This window comes from Marmota monax, unplaced genomic scaffold (genome assembly GCF_021218885.2).
Source record: "Marmota monax isolate L192 unplaced genomic scaffold, Marmota_monax_Labrador192_F-V1.1 WCK01_AAM20220418_F8-fsc00024, whole genome shotgun sequence".
In the NCBI taxonomy this organism is placed as follows: Eukaryota; Metazoa; Chordata; class Mammalia; order Rodentia; family Sciuridae; genus Marmota; species Marmota monax.
In genome coordinates, this window is record NW_026695224.1 from 25,237,950 (window position 1) to 25,255,164 (window position 17,215).

Below are 17,215 nucleotides of genomic sequence, written 5' to 3' on the forward strand. Positions count from 1 at the left end.
AGGAGACACAAGCCAGATAAGAAAGCCCTGTAAACTATACCTGACCTTCAGCCCCAAAGTAAGGGTAGTCACTGAAGGGTTATGATCAGGGCTGTACTTTTGAAGTAGAACAGAGGCATATATAAACTGCACTAAGCACAACACAGAAGCAAGCAGTTAAATCAGTATAAGCACTGAAGAAGATCTGGAAAAGAAGTACATAAGTCACGGAGGGCCTGGGGAGGAATTCCACTAGACTGCGGAATGCTCTGTGGAGAGGGGAAGGAGGTGGCCCGGTGGACCGACTGGCGGTAGTTTCTAGGTCATTCCTCCAGCGGCCAAGTGTTCTAGAGCCAACAGTTCTACTGCAAAGAATGTGAATGAAAGAGAAGGGTGTCCTGTGTCCTCGCTCTTCTTCCTTTTGTACAGACCCACAGACTAATACCCCGCAGGTTAAACGCAAGTCACATTTTGCCTTCCGCATTAGCCTATTTCCAAAACTAAAGTTAAATTTTACGGGCCAGGATGTAGCTGTGTGGTAGAGTACATGTTGCTTGAAGCCATGGATGGGTTTAATCCCCACCACCAGAATGAGGAAGTGGGGAGCTTTACTATTAACGTTAAAAAACGGAGAAGGGGGCTGGGGTTATAGCTCAGCAGCAGAGAGCTTGACTCCCACATCTGGGTGGGGCACTGGGTTCAAGCCTCAGCACCACATAAAAATAAAGATATTGTGTCCATATTAAAAAATCTTTAAAAAAACAGGGAGGGAGGGGGAAGTGCTGGGGAATGATATTGGGCAAACTGTATTGTTACATCGTGTGCATGACGAATATGTAACAGCAAATCCCATCAATATGTACAACTATAATGCACTAATAAAAATGTAAAAAATAAAACAATGACATTAAAAAAAAAGAAGTACATATGTGGGGTTTCTTCTCTTTCCCCCTCCAAAAATACAATGGAAAGCTCTAATCACCCAACCACCAGCAATAAGCTCAGCCACAGGAGGACAAAAGAAGGAAGAGTCAAACTGGAAAGAAAATAAGCAATCAAAATACAGTGTGATAAATGTGATAGCAGAAGCATGCAGAGGACATTATGGGAATACAAAGGAAGAACACAGCCCAGTGAGTGTTGGAGAAGCAGGTAGAGGTGGCAGTGGTCAAATTATCCCGGGGTCATTCCACAAGGATTAGAAGGAATTCTGCCAGATGAACTGAGGGAGACTGGGATACCAGGTACGGAAAGGTAAGGAAGACAGAAGGGTGAGGGTAAATCATGGGAAACTATGTGGTTTGGATGGATTGGAGTTGAGGGTATTGAAGATGAGGGGTAGAGGAGCAGGGTCAGATCACACTGAGCTCTGCAGTTCATACTAAGAATTTTTTTAAAAAAAATGTTTATTTATTTTTTTAGTTGTAGCTGGACACAATACTCTTATTTCGTTTATTTTTATGTGGTGCTGAGAATCGAACCCAGGTCCTCCTATGTGTTAGCTGAACTTTTTACTGCTGAACCACAATCCCAGCCCCCATACTAAGGATTTTAAAGTTTATCTTAAAGGAAACAGAAAGCTAGTAGATAATTTTAACCAGAGAACTCAGAGATCAACTCTGATTACAGTGTGGAGAAGGGTAAGATTGGGGAAGGTTAATAGATCTCTTAAGAGGCAAGAACTGATTTGGATGAGAGAAAATGAGATATACTTGAGATAAGGAGAATAAAGTACAAGACAATGTTTTTTTGTGTGTGAGGGGGTGAAGGATAATTCTTTCTCCATAGTCAAATTCCCTGAAAATATAGTCTATAGTTCATTTTATCTACTTCCTCTTTCATTCACCCTCAGAAATTTCAAGTGAATGCTACCTATTTAGTCAAATAGTTCTATAAAGATAATTTAAAAACCAAAACAGGGCTGGAATCAAACCCAGAGCTTCCTGAGTACTACAAAAATAAATAAATAAAATAATAAAATCAAATATATAAAAATCAAAACAAGCAGTTACTGAAAAACTCCTCCCTAGAGGAGTTTTTGCCTTTCCTTATAATTATCTCTATATCTGTAAATTAGTGCTTATACTGCTATTTCTTAATTTGTCAGTTTTAGGTATTCTATAATTTATACTATAGATGAAGAATGAACTCTCATGCCCTTCTTCCTGATTCCAGTCTTCTCAACATAGTCAAGTCATAACGTCAGATACTCAAAATTTTAATTATATAAGAAATTTTATGTGTATGTGTGTATACACACACACACACACACACCCCAATGTAAATATTATATTTCTTCTCCTATAGAACTTTTAGTCTGTCCTACAGTTAATTGTCATTTACTTCATAGGCCTATTTTTCAACATACTCATTACTAATTAATCCTACTTAGTCTCTTTACCAGAAATGTGCTTCTTCTCTCAAAATATTCAAACCTATCAGTAATCTACCAGGTGAGACATTCTTCAGCAGTTTTCTGTCTCACTTAAGCAGGTCTGGCAGCTCCCTAATCTTCTAAACAGGTGTCACCCTTCACCAACCCTTCACCAGTTTCCTTAGGATGTCCTTTGCTCTTGTCTTGTGCTGAGTCATTAGTTACTGGGTTCTTTATTTTTCTGTCTTGTGTATCCCCTTAGTTTGTTGATGTACAGTAGCTTTTTGAAAAATACACGGGTCATAAATGTTTTAAAAACTGCAGGTCTGGAGTATCTTTATTGTATATTACTTTTTTTTAATATTTATTTTTTTAGGTGTAGTTGGACACAGCGTCTTTTATTTATTTTTATGTGGTGCTGAGGATCGAACCCAGGGCCGCCTCCTACGTGCTGGGCAAGTGTTCTACCGCTGAGCTACAACCCCAGTCCTATTGTATATTACTTTGAATGAACACTATTCCTCATACTTTCAAAGGCATCGGTCCACTATCTCCTAGCTTCTAAGACGTATAGAATTCAAATCTATGTATTTTGATTATGACTTGTTTATTTTTTCCTCTCTGAAAGGTTTTGTATCTCCCCCACCCTGCCCCTTCAAATTCTGATGTTTCACTGACATGTGCCATGCTGTGGACTATCTTTCCACCTATGGCACTGGGTATCTGGTGAAGTCTTTGAATTTAGAAATACATATCCTTCAGTTCCTACAAGTTTCTTCCCTCCCCCTCCCCCAAGTGCCTACTATATGCCAAGTACTGTTTAAGGCAGCAATGAGCAAAAAAATGTGACAATTCCCTGCTTTTAAGGAGTTTACCTTCTATGAAGAAAGAAATAATATGCAAATAATCAAAAGAATACGTCAGATGATACACTAGGGTAGAAGGAGGGATTGGTGCTATTTTATATAAGGGAGAAATGTGGGTATCCACAGAAGGTGAAATATTCTGTTTTATTTATTTATTTACTTCTGTAGTACTAGGGGTTGAACCTAGGGCCCAGCACATGCTAGCAAGTCTCTACCACTGAGCTACATACATTCCAAGCCCCCATCCCCTTTTTTTGGTCACCTGAGATTGAACCCAGGAATACTTAACCACTGAACGACATCCCCAGCCCCTTTTTTATATTTTATTAGAGACACGGTCTCACTTAGTTGCGTAGGGCCTCATTAAGTTGCTGAGGCTGGCTTTGAACTCTCGGCCTCCTGCCTTAGCCTCCTGAGCTGCTGGAATTATAGGCGTGTGCCACTGCATCCAGTCAGTGCCCAGGCTGGTCTCAAACTTGAGGTCCTTCTGCCTCAGCCTCCCGAGCAGCTAGGATTATAGGAGTGCACCCCTATGCCCAGCTTCCCAATATCTTTTTAACAAACCTGTGAGTATAGCTTCCAAGGTCCCTACGAGGACATACCCAAGTATAAGACTCTCTACATTCGGGAAGTTCAAAGTATGGTGTTCCTACCAGCTGGGTCATTTTTATCATAAGCAATGCTACCCAGAAACTTAATTAAAATTTTACTTTTATCAGTTAAGAGGGGATTTGAACTAAGAAATGAGCAGATTTCAATTCTCATGAAGACGAGGAAAAAATTTTGCTCATCTTTCACTCACAGGGTTGTCATGAGCTGCTATAAATGTTCTTGTAAATGCCTCTTTAGATATATATATATGCATTCCTGTTAGGTAAATACCTAGAAATAAAATGACTACATCATATATTATGTTTATGTTCCATTCTTGTAAATAATGCCAAACAGCTTTGAAAGTAGTTGTACTAATTTACATTATCATTATCAGTATATGAAAGGCACCTAGTTCCACATTCAGACACATACTTGGTATTATCAGTCTTTTCTTTTCTTTTCTTTGTTTTTTAAATATTTATTGTTTAGTTTTCGGCAGACACAACATCTTTGTTTGTATGTGGTGCTGAGGATCGAACCCGGGCCGCACGCATGCTAGGCGAGCGCGCTACCGCTTGAGCCACATCCCCAGCCCAGTCTTTTCAATTTTTATAATTCTAGTGGTGCAGGTACCTGATCACTAATGAGTCTGAACACCTTTTCCATGTTTATGTCAACCAGAAGTCATCTGTGAGACATGGATGTTCAAGCTTTTTTTAAAAAAAATTTTTTTGTTGTTGTTGATAGACCTTTATTTATTTATACGTGGTGCTGATAAACCCAGTGCCTCACATGCCAGGCAAATGCACTACCGCTGAATCACAGCCCCAGCCCTCTTCAAGCATCTTAACCAAAATTTTATTCCTTTGCTTTTCTTTACTGCTTTGTGTGAGTTGTTTATATATTCTGGTTACTGTCGGATGCGTTAAAAATATTTTCTTGGTGGCTTGCCTTTATCTATTATCACTCTATTATCTTTATTGTTAGATTTTTTCAAAGATTTTTTTAATATCTTTATTTTTATGTGGAGCTGAGGATTGAATCCAGTGCCTCACATGTGCAAAGCAAGTGTTCTACCACTGAGCTATAACCCCAGCCCCTCAAAAATTTTTAATGTGGTGCTGGGGATTGAACCCAGGGCCCTGTGCATCCTAGATAAGCTTCTCCACTGAGCTATATCCCTGGTCCCAATAAAATAAATATTGATGTAATTTATTAATCTTTTGCTTTATAATCAGTGATTTTTCTCATTTAAGAAATCTTTGCTAATCTCAAAAGTTAAGACATTCTTCTATGTTACCTTTTTAAAAATTTTACTGTTTCACTTTCACATTTAAACCTACAATGTATCCAGAATGAATTTTATGTGGATGGTGCCTTATTCAAGTGTTCATATATGTATGGTATTTCTGGTCTTATTCTGCTCCACCGGTCTGGTGTGCCTGTACCACATGGCCTAATTATACATGCCTCACATTAACTCTTCCATTGGGTGGTCAAAAATTCTCTCTGCTTGGTTCCTTAATTGTTTTGGCTATGAGTGGCACTATGTGTTCCCACATAAATTTTAAAACCAGCTTGCCATTTTGATAACAAGAGATTTGGGATTGCATGAAATCCATAGGTAATTTGGTACAGTTGACATTTTTATAGTAAATTTTGAACTTGTGAACTTAAGTCTTTCTCTTAATATTTTATAGTTCTCTGCACAGCAGTCTTACACACATTATTTAAAAATTATTCTTAGGTATGCTATTTCAAATATTATTATTAAAATATTTGCTTATTCTTATTATATGAAATACAACTGAGTTTTTTCCACATTTATTGGTGCATTATACTTACATAATGATGGGATTTGTTACATATTCATATATGCACACAATATAACAAGATGTAACTGAGTTTTATGTGCTGACTCTACATCTAGAGATTTTGCTGAAGTCATCTATTAATCACCTGCTAACAGTCTATCTACAAATTCTTTTTTTTTAATTCCTTTTTTTTTAATATCTCTATTTTGTTTTGTTTTTATGTGTTGCTGAGGATTGAACCCAGTGCCTCACATGTGGGAGGCAAGTGCTGTACCACTGAGCCACAACCACAGCCCAATTTACAAATTCTTTTTGGATTTTCTACTAAAACAATTATGTTATCTATAAATAATGACAGTTTAATTTTTCTTTCCCAATTCTAGCCTGCTTTTTATCTTGCTTGACTATACCAGCTAGGCTCTCTGTGACAATGAGCAACGATGTCTTATAGACAGTCTTGGGAAGAAAGCTGTCAATATTTCACATCTGTTATAGGTCTTTTTACAGCCACTATTTATCAGATTAAATAAATTCCCTTATAGGATCATGCCAAAGTTTGAACATTAAATACTAATTGGATAATTGATTAGGGATCATGGTATTTTAAGATATGATAACATCCAGGTACAGTGGAGCACACTTCTAATTCTGTCTTCTTAGAAGACTAAGGCAGGAGAATTGCAAATTCAAGGCCAGCCTAGACAATTTACTGAGACCTTGTTTCGAAATAAAATAAAAAGGGCTGGGGATGTAGTTCTATGGTAGAGCATTGAGTTCAATCTCCAGTCTAGCAAAAATAAATAACATTTTTTAAAAATATGATAATGGTATTATAGTTATTGTTTCTCTAAAAGCCCTTACCTTTTAGGAATGTTTACTGAAATATTAACACATGGAAAGATATTAACATATGGAAAGATATTCTGCTTCCAAATAATGCAAAAGGAGTGAAATTAAGTAGGGGTATAAAAGACACAAAAGCATCTGAATTAACAGTGGAAGCTATATGGCAATTATATAGTTGCTGACTACACTCTGCCGAGATTTATTTATTTGTTTATTTTAAAAACTTTTTTAGTTGTAGTTGGACCCAATACCATTAATTAATTAATTAATTAATTTGTATGTGGAGCTGAGGATTAAACCCAGCACCCGCACATGCTAGGCGAGTACTCTATTGTTGAGTCACAACCCCAGCCCTGAGATATAATTTATACCACGAAATTCACTCATCCAAAGTATAAGCTGATGGTTCTATAATCACCATCACTAATTACAGAGCATTTTCAAGCAGTCACTTCCCATTTCCCAATTCCCCCAGTCCCTGGCAACCACTAAATCTTCCTATCTTTGTGGATTTGCCTATTCTACTTATTTCACGTCAATGAATCAGTTAGTTCTTGAGGTTCGTCCATGTTGTAGCATACACCAGCATTTCATCCCTTTTTTTTTAGCCAAATAATATCCCACTGTTTGGACACACCATGTTTTATTTAGCCATTCATCAACTGAAGTACATTTGAGTTGTTTCCACTTTTAGATTATTACAAACAATGCTTCTCTGAATATCTGTTTAAACATTTTTATATGAACATATGTTTTCAACTGTCTTGGGTATTGGTGATGTTATGATACACATACTTTGGTTTTTGTTCACAATTCCTGGCTCATAACTTCCTCCCCAAGGAAGGCCACAGAAACTAGAATTTTTCTTCCCTAAGGCAGGTCATTGAAACTCTAATTTTCCTTTACCTTTCCATCTTAGAGCTGGCCATAAAGAAATTCTCTGACTTACTCTAGTCCAATAATAGGTCATGATATTTTCCTCATTCCAGATGGGTTAAGCCCTGTGCCCTGTAGGAAGGAATACTGCATCCAGAGGCCAAGGATAATCTGAATAGATAGGCCTGCTGAGTTTCCCCACCTTAGCAATAATGCCTGCACAATGAGGTCTTTATAAAAACCCCAAAAGGACAGAGTTCCAGAAGGTTGAACACAAGGAGATTCCTGGAGGGCAGCATGCTCAGAGACACCTAAAAGCTCCGCATCCTTCTTCCATACCTTGACCCATATGCATCTCTTCATCTGTGTTTCTTGTAACATCCTTTTTTAAAATATTTTATTTTTACGTGGTGCCGAGGGTCAAACCCAGTGCCTCACGCACGCTAGGCAAGCACTCTACCTCTGAGCCACAACCTCAGTCCCCTTGTAACATCCTTTAAAATAAACAGGTAAATGTAAGCCAGTGTTTCCCTGAGTTCTGTGAGCTGGTAGAGTAAATGAATCACACCTGAGGAAGGAGTTGTAGAAAACTCAATCTACAGCCACTTGGTCAGAATCACAAGTAAAATGAGCTGGGAGTTGGGCACAATGTCACATTTCTGTAGTTCCAGCTACTTGGGAGGGTGAGGTGGGAGGATCAAGTCATTCTCAGAGTTCAAGGCTAGCTGAGCAATATAGTAAAATCTGTCTCTTTTTAGAAAAACAAAACTAAACAAAATACCACCTGGTGTTTGCCACTGGTATCTAAAAAAGTGTGTGCTGGGGGAGGAGGACAGTCTTGGGAACTGAGGCCCTAACCTCTGTGACCTGATGCTCTCTCTAGGTAGACAGTGCTAGAATTGAACTGGTTTAGAGATACCCAGCGGACATCCACTGCTGCAGAACAGACTGCTTGCTGAAGGGAAGAAACCCTACTTGTTTAGAGGTCAGAAGTCTTACACATTCACTGCTGTGTGACAATAGAGGGGGATGGGCCTTCCCAGCACAAGGCACTGTGCTGATGGATCATAACTCAACTCATGAAGAATCCACAAACTAGACTTCTTGTGCTGCTTCACATTCCTATCAGCAATGTAAGAAGACTCTAATTTCTCCATATCCATGCCAATATTTGTTATTGTCCATCTTTTTGATTACAGTCACCCTAGTGGGTGTGTATGGTTTTAATTTGCAGTTCTTTAATGACAACACTACTGGGCATCTTATCATGTGCTTACTGGTCACTTGTATATCTTCTTTGGGGACAGGGTGGTGTTGGGGATTGAACCTAGGACCTCATGCATGGTAGGTATACATTCTGCCACTAAGCTATACGCCCAACCCTAAATTTGTTTCTTTCATCATAAGAGTTTTTTTTTTTTTTAAATCTTTTTCAACACTAACTACACAATTATCAGAAAATATTTGCATGGGGCTGGGGATGTGGCTCAAGCGGTAGCACGCTCGCCTGGCATGCGTGCGGCCCGGCTTCGATCCTCAGCACCACATACAAAGATGTTGTGTCTGCCGAGAACTAAAATAAATAAATAAATAAATATCTTAAAAAAAAAAAAAAAAAAAGAAAATATTTGCAAATATTTTCTTTCATTCTGTGGGTCGTTTTGAACTTTTCTTTTTTTCCTTGGTGCTAGGGAATGAACCAGGGGCACTTAACCACTGAACCACATCCCCAGCCCCTTTTAAAATTTTTATTTAGAGACAGAGCCTCTCTAAGTTGCTAAAGACTGGCTTTGAACTCAAGATCCTCCTGCCTCAGCCTCCTGAGACACTGGGACAGGTGTGCACCACCATGCCCAGCAAACTTTGACAGTCTCATTTGAAGCACAAAAATTCTAAACTTGGTGAATTGATCTACTTATCAAATTTTATTTAGTTGCTTTTTCTTTAGATGTCACATCTAAGACACTATGCCTAATCTAAGGTCATGAATGTTTACAACTATATTTATTCAACAGGTTTTACAGTTTAGCTCTTTCATATAGGTTTTCAATGCATTTTTAATATACAGTATGATTTTGGGCTCCAAATTCATTCCTTGTAATGTGGGGATCTAGTTGTTCCAATACTATTTGTTAAAAAGACTATTCCTTTCCTTACCAAATTACCTCCATACCCTTGCTGAAAATGAATCATGTGCCTATTTTTGAATTCTCAATTCTGTCTATCGTATTCAGTATCACAGTCTTGATATTGCAGCTTTTCAGTAAGTTTGAATTCAGGAAGCGTGACTATTATGTTTAGTGGGGTTGTGTTAGTTCAAGTTTTCTTCTAGGACTCTTGAAGTTTTATTTTGCACTTTGAAGTCTCAGACCCCTCTAGATTTTTTTTAGAATGAATAGTAAGAACCAACTCTCCTGTTTTTTTGCAATCCCTATCCAATCTATCACTACACCAAGACAGGGTGATTTCTGATAATCTGACAAACACATCTTCCTGAAAATCAAGTATCAACTCCATCATTAAGCCTTTCCTGACATAAACACATGAACAAAATTAAAATTCACTTTGTGTCACCACTGTATTCTGCACAGACTTCTATCAAAGCACCCAAAACTTTTTGCATAGATTTAATTTCACAGTCTCCTTTTAATGAGCTACAACACATAGTAGATGACTGAATGATGAGTAAATGAAAGAACTTTAAAATAACTTTAAAAGAACTTTAAAATCTATCAACTTGATAAGCAGATAACTCATTATTTTCATATGGTAGTGTAATGAAGAAACTTAAGCTTAAGTACCTAAATATCATATGACAAAACCTGCCAGTTTCTATAATGAAGAAGTATTGTAGATTTTACCCTGGTCCTTAACAAACGTTTATTATCATTTTAAGATTAAGGGAATCTAAGAAAACACAAAGAAAACAGGAAGTATCCCAAAGTCTATCATCATAGATACAAAGCACATACGGTGAGTTAAAAGAAATCTATACTTACATGATTGCAGTCTGAAGAAATTTCATTTTCAGGCTAGAAAGAAAGAAAAACAAATGATGTTTAAAAAAAGCAAAACAAAAAATTTCTCAAGTTTTCAAATACAATTTTCAAATTCAAAATAAACTTCAATACAAGAAATCTGAACAGTCAATTGAATATGTTTCTTCAATATAGGGAGTAAAATGGTGTTATACACTTTTTAGGATATTGATAAGAAATGAACCGGAAAGGTACTTAGGAAGCATAATCCCTTTCTAAGTCAATGGTAATGGGGAAAAATAAGTCAATCTGGAAATGGGGGAAAATGCCCTAAAACAATAATAACAAAAGGACCCTTTCTTTTACATGATTCTTTCTAATTTTAAAGAGGATCAGCCCAGCCACTTGAGAGCCTGAGGCAGGATAATCACAAATTCAAGGTCAGCCTTAGGAATTTAGTGAGTCCCTGTCTCAAAAAATAAAGAGGGGGCTGGGTATATAGCTCACTTGCTTCACATGCACAAGGCCCTGGATTCAATCCCCAGCATCACCAAAAAAAAAAAAAAAAAAAAGCTGGGAATGTAGCTCCGTGGCATGGCATAGCACTACTACTAGGATGAAGTCTAGTACCACCAAAAAAAAATAAAAATTCAGGCATACACAATGATACATGTGTCTTTTCTTTAAAAAAAAAAAAAAAAGTTATATATTTTTAAAAAATGACTTATGAAGAAGTGCAGAGAAGATCTATTAAAATTTAAGTGTACTGTCACCTTGGTGGATAATAAGTACATAGGAACTCTGTTCTATTTTTGAAACTTCTTATAAGTGTATGACTAGTACACAGAAAATTAACACAGGTTGAAATTTTATTTATTCATTTATTCCCATGAATACATCTACCTTTTTTTTTTTTTTTTTAAGTGGGGAAGTACCGGGGATTGAACTCAGGGGCACACCACCACTGACCCACATCCCCAGCCCTATTCTGTATTTTGAGACAGGGTCTCAATGAGTTGCTTAGCACCTTGCTTTTGCTGAGGCTGGCTTTGAACTCTAGATCCTACTGCATCAGCATCCTGAGCCTCTGGGATTACAGGCAATGTGCCAACTGTGCCTGGCTACATTTGCTTTTTAAAGCTAGGTACAGTTAATGGATAAAATGAACTTTTAATTCTAGGAAGAAAGAAAAGTGGTTGGGGATGTGGCTCAGTGGTAGGGCACTTGCCTTGCATGCATGAGGCCCTAAGTTTTGCCTGGTTTGCATAGCTCTGCAATACGTATTTCTTTTCATTTTCTTGTTCAGACCTTTAAAGGAGATAACCATTGTAATAAAACACACCATAAGAAAACGCTATTTCCCTTGAATTTTTGTGTTTTTTCAACCTATTCAAATCTGTTCAAATGAAGTAAGAAGTACTTACTATGAACTTTCTATGAAATATTACCAATTTTGGCTATTAACAGTGCCATTTTAAATAAAAAGGTATTTTTATTCAAAGATAAAGTTAAGGCAATAAAGAAACTAGTAAATATTAACAAATCAAGTGGCTACATATTACTTAAGGAGTAAAAAGACTTCTAGAGAAGGCTTTTAATTTCACTGCAGAATTTAGTAACAAAAATATACAAACTCACAAATTATATTAAAATTAACTTTAATTAGGTTGCTACATAATCATGACATTATAACCTTACTTTTGAAGTTTCTTCCTACTTATTTAAGAATAAATACTTTTAATGTCTTTTTACTTTTTGATTTCTGAGTCTCAGAAATCAGCCTCCACACACTGAGCTGATCCAGCTTAACTCTGTTCCCTTCCACTTCAATCTGAAGTGCTTAATAGGGGCCTTCCTGAAAGAAATTCAGAGCACTGGAGAATCTTTAAAACAATGCCATGCTAGGCATGGTGACACACACTGTAATCCTAGTAGCTTAGGAGGCTGAGGCAGGAGGATCCCATGTTAAAAGCTAGCCTCAACAATTTAGTGAGACCCTGTCTCAATAAAAAAGTAAAAAAGATCTAGAGATTCAGCTCAGTGTGCAAGTGCCTCTGGGCTGAATCACTGGTACCATATAAATAATAGGGCTTGATTAGCTTTAGTCCAAGAAGAAAAACAGCATGGAATACGAAAATCTAGAATTACTAAAATAGAATAAGGCTAAAGAGTTTCTTCTTTTGTTAACAATTAATGAAATTATATTATGGGGTGATTGCAAGAAATGAATCAACAAGTATCTATTCATGTATCCTAAACTTCCATAGGCATTGCTGCAGGATATAAAAGATTTTGTCTGAGTCTCTGATCTTAGATAGCTTACAATCCAATTGTGCAGATAAAAGAGTAAAATCAAACAATTAAGCAAGTGTAGGAACCTGAGGAAGGCCGGATGAATTAGAACAGTGACCAGAAAGGAATGAAATGATTCCTCCAAAGAGGAAGTTACACGTTTCCCTAGGGCTCAGAAAGAATAGAATAAAGCTATTAAAAAAGAAGAAGAAGAGTAAAAGAAAGAGGCGGGTACAGTGCATGCCTATAATCCTAGTGGCCAGGGAGGCTGAGGCAGGAGGATTGAGAAGTCAGAGCCAGCCTCAGTAATGGTGAGGTGCTAAGTAACTCAGTGAGACTTGTCTCTAAATAAGATATAAAACAGGGTTGAGGATGTGGCTCAGTGGTCAAATGCCCCTGAGTTCAATCCCCAGTGGAAGGGAGGAAGGAAGGAAAGAAGGAGGTCAGCATTTAATTTACCTTTTAATATATTTTTCAACATGTGAGATATTGAAATAAAAAAAAAAATCCAAAATGAAATCCTCATCAGTTTCAGAATCCTACCGTGACCCCACCCTTCAAATTAGAGGCATAGTGCTGGCTCCTAGCCTGTGGACTGCTACATCATCAACTGCTCTCCACCATTCTAGAGACAAAAAATCTGTCTCTTACATCAAGTGTTTATTCACTGGGAAGAAAACTGTTCTCTTACAATGGGAAAATGAGAATAAAATTTTATGAAGCATACCAGTAAAGAAACTATTATGAGCCAGATACAGTGCTATATGCCTGTAACCTCAGCTACTCTAGAGACTGAGGCAGGCAGATCACAAGTTCAAGGCCAGCAAGACCCTTTGTCAAAATGAATAAAGGACTGGGGCTGTATGTCACTGGTAGAGCATTTGCCTAGCATGTGCAAGGCACTGGGGTCAATCCCAGTGGAGGGAGAGAGGGTGGAAGGAAAAGAAACTATTACGAATAGAGGAAAGAGAAAAAGAAGAGAACCTAGCACACCTCCCAACCCCAACACATCAATGACTAAACCAGAGAAGGATCTTGGCTAATATTGAATGAATAATGCAGTAATGTAGTAACAGTGATAGGAACTGAATACTTGGATACACTTGCCTGACTCCAATAAAGGGCATGTATGTGTGTGAAAAGACATAAAGCCACCATTTAACTCAGGCAAATGCTACACTCATTTCTTACAACATGAAAGACTAAAAGAATAAATGAAATTGTATCCTATTTTATAGATGAAGATACTGAAGTACAGAGAAACTAAGTAACCGGATCAAAGGTATAGTGGTAGGAGATATACTGGGATGTAAATAATGACAACTATGTGCCTGTACTCCTTTCAGCTTGATGTCTTCCTAAAAAAGCCAGGTAGATAATGTGGCTCAGAGTGAGCCTAATTATGGGGGGCTTTGGATGGAGCAAGAAAAGGAAAGGGTAGACAGGATAAATGTGTTAATCTAGTGCTCTAGAGTGATTTGTCTGACAGTTAAATGATTAATTTTGATGCAGGCAGTCCAGAGAAGAAAATGATCAAGAAATTAGATAAACTAGGGATCTGGATCAGCCCTTAAACAACCATAGTGAGTATAAAAATTTTGCTTAGTTATTCTGGCTTTTCTAAATCAATGACTCAAATATTTTGGGTATTATTCACTTAATGTACTTTGTTGTCCTAGTTGGCAAACCAAAGCTGAAATCATTGATTTTTAAACTTAATCTCCCTGCCCATCCTTTAGGTTCTATAAATTTAGAGCTGGTTTTAAGGGAAGGGATAACATGATAGGAAAGGAACAAAAGAAGTACAGTATTCAGCCATCGAAGCTGTGTAGCTGTACAAAGGTCACTGAACTTCTCCCAGACTCAAGGCTAGGCTTTGGCACAAAATGGATTTCTTCATGTAGGATCTAGAAACAATTTTTAGGAATCCAATATTTTCTTGAAACCCAATATTGTGTATGTAATTTTACTCTTCTGAGAATAGGATCCACAGCTGTTACAGTCCCCCCAAAGTTTATAAAATCGAGAAATAAGAATTATTGGTTGATGCCAGGCACAGTGGCGCACACCTATAATTCCAGCAGCTTGGGAGGTGGAGGCAGAAGGATGGAGAACTCAAATGCAGCCTTAGCAACACAGCGAGGCCCTAAGCAACTCAGAGAGACCCTGTCTCTAAATAATAAACAAAAAAGGCTGGGGATGTGGTTCAGTGGTTAAGCACCTCTGAGTTCAATCCCTGGTACAAAATTTAAAAAAAAAAGAAAGAAAGAAACATTGGTTGGACACTTTTAAGCTTCTTTCCAACTTTATGAGTCAATAAAATCTGAGATGTGGAATTTTTTAAAAGATATATATATATATATATATATATATATATATATATATATATATATATATATATGGTTGTGGATGAGCCTTTATTGTTAGCTAATTTGTATATGATGATGGCCACTGCTGTTTTATTTATTTTAATCATTCTTTCCTATCCAAGTCACAACAGGTTTGAGAATAAACTACTGAGAAGCTTGGGTGTAAATATTCTCAATTGAATCAACCATCCCATTCACTTAGGATGATGTTTTCACAGGAAGTATGAGCCCAGGAACTATGGTCTCCCCAAGGTGAACAGGCTGAGTGATAGTCTGGCTCGGGAAATAAAGGATTCACAAAACTAACCTGGAAGCTGTCCCAATTTATGAAACAGAAATGCTTGGGAGTTGGATGGTGTCTAAAATATGGAACAGTCTACATTTTCATCAGCTGAAGTATTGAAATAACCATCAGGAACATAAAGGCATAAGTTCCTTTTCTTAGCATGGGGTACTAAATTAAGTGACAGATTTGTTTTTCTAATCATCTGGGAGAAAACATAGAAAAAGTACTACGGAAGGCACACTTTCATGGCCTTGTCATCTGAAGGCAACAACAACAACCTGATGCCTCTGCCTGAGCAGGAATACTCTACTATAGTAGTGAGTAAATTCTTCTGGGAGTTTATTCATTATTATTATTATTCATTGTTATTCAAGAACCCAGTAAACTCCCAATTACATGAACAATTCATTTATTAACTTGGTCCAAAGCCCGCTCCCCAAAGGAAAATAAACATAATGTAATTGCCATCTAATCAGATAAACCCCATCTTTTAGAGTCTTAGAAATTTTTCCCTGAGCAATCTTAATTCTCAATCAGATTCATAACTGCTTCCCTCTTAGTGCCTCATCTGGCTCAATCAGAATGTATTTTTCTTATTTGTATCCAGGGATAGCAGCTGAGTATTATTTTTCCAAAAAGGACAGTGATCGACCATAGGCTTTATGCCCCCCAACAATGCTGATTCACTAAAGAGCTGTGCTTTTGTATGAATCTTCAACATTCACTGACCTTAAAAAAAAAAAAAAGAACCTACTTTACAAGTCCAGTGGGAGGTTTTTATGAAATACAAATGCTGGCTGGCTCTAGTAAATGAGTGTTTAAGGAGTAAAAACATGAGCCCACACCTAACCATCTAACCAACATTCAGTTGAATGTGTACTGAGGGCAGTAGGTGATATTTTAAAGAAGGAAAAAAAGTACCATCAACTCCATGAGAACAACAGAAAGGACATGAAGGAATGCTGCATGGGGAGGACACATCTGAGATGAGTACTATGGGGGCTGTGGTCTGGCTGTGCAAAGCAGAACACAGGTGGGGGAGGGGTTGGAAAGGCATGCTCTGTATAGAAGGCAGAGACTTGAGTGGAAAGGGAAGCCCTAAGGTGACCTTCTTAGGTTTACTTACTTGGCATCTCTTAATATATGGTGAGATAACTACTAGGTTTTAATAAAAATCCTAACACAGGTCCAATAATGGTTTCCCATAGTCCAAATGAATATATTATTCTAAGCACAGTGTAGTGGGTTTAATATACTTTTATTACTTGTGTGCTTCCCAAGTGGTTTGGTGGAATAATAATACAGCTGGCAAATATTACACAGTAATTCACTTGTATAGGAATATGTTGAGTTTTTAAAGGGGTAAAAGATATACAAGTAAGATCCCCAGAAACACAAATAGGGCCAATTTATCCCTGGTTCTTGGGACAGTCTCACATACAGAACAATAAAAGGGCTATGGTGAGATCATAAATTTATTTTTCCTGAATCTTCAAAATATAAAATCTCTTTTGATTCTAATAAGGTAAAAGGGTATGGGTATGTTACCGTGAGAATTAACAGAATGGCTTGCATAGCCTGAAATCCCAGCGGCTGGGGGGACTGAGACAGGAGGACCATGGGTTCAAAGCCAGCCTCAGCAACAGCGAGGTGCTAAGCAACTCAGTGAGACCCTGTCTCCAAATAAACTACAAAATAGAGCTGGGGATGTGGCTCAGTAGTTGAGTGTCCCTGAGTTCAATCCCCAGTACTCTCTGTCCCTCCTCACCCCCCACCCGCACACCCGCAAAAAAAAAAAAAAAAAAAAAGAATGGCTCACATAGCATACTTTACTCATAGATACAAATACTGGCAAGACACTAAAAAACAAAAGAAAAGGGGGAGAGGAGGACCAAGAAAGAAAAATCTAAATATAGTTAAACTGACCAAATGGAACTATAA

General features: G+C 37.5%; 1 protein-coding gene across 1 annotated transcript in view; it reads right to left on the reverse strand.

Annotated features, from left to right (window-relative positions):
- The window catches only part of Glg1 (golgi glycoprotein 1), a 120,937-nt gene that overhangs the window by 56,315 nt on the left and 47,407 nt on the right, over positions 1-17,215 (reverse strand). Inside the window, exon 2 of the mRNA XM_046435081.1 lies at positions 10,349-10,381. Coding sequence (XP_046291037.1) covers positions 10,349-10,381 — 33 coding nt within the window. The remainder of the gene's footprint in view (positions 1-10,348; positions 10,382-17,215) is intronic.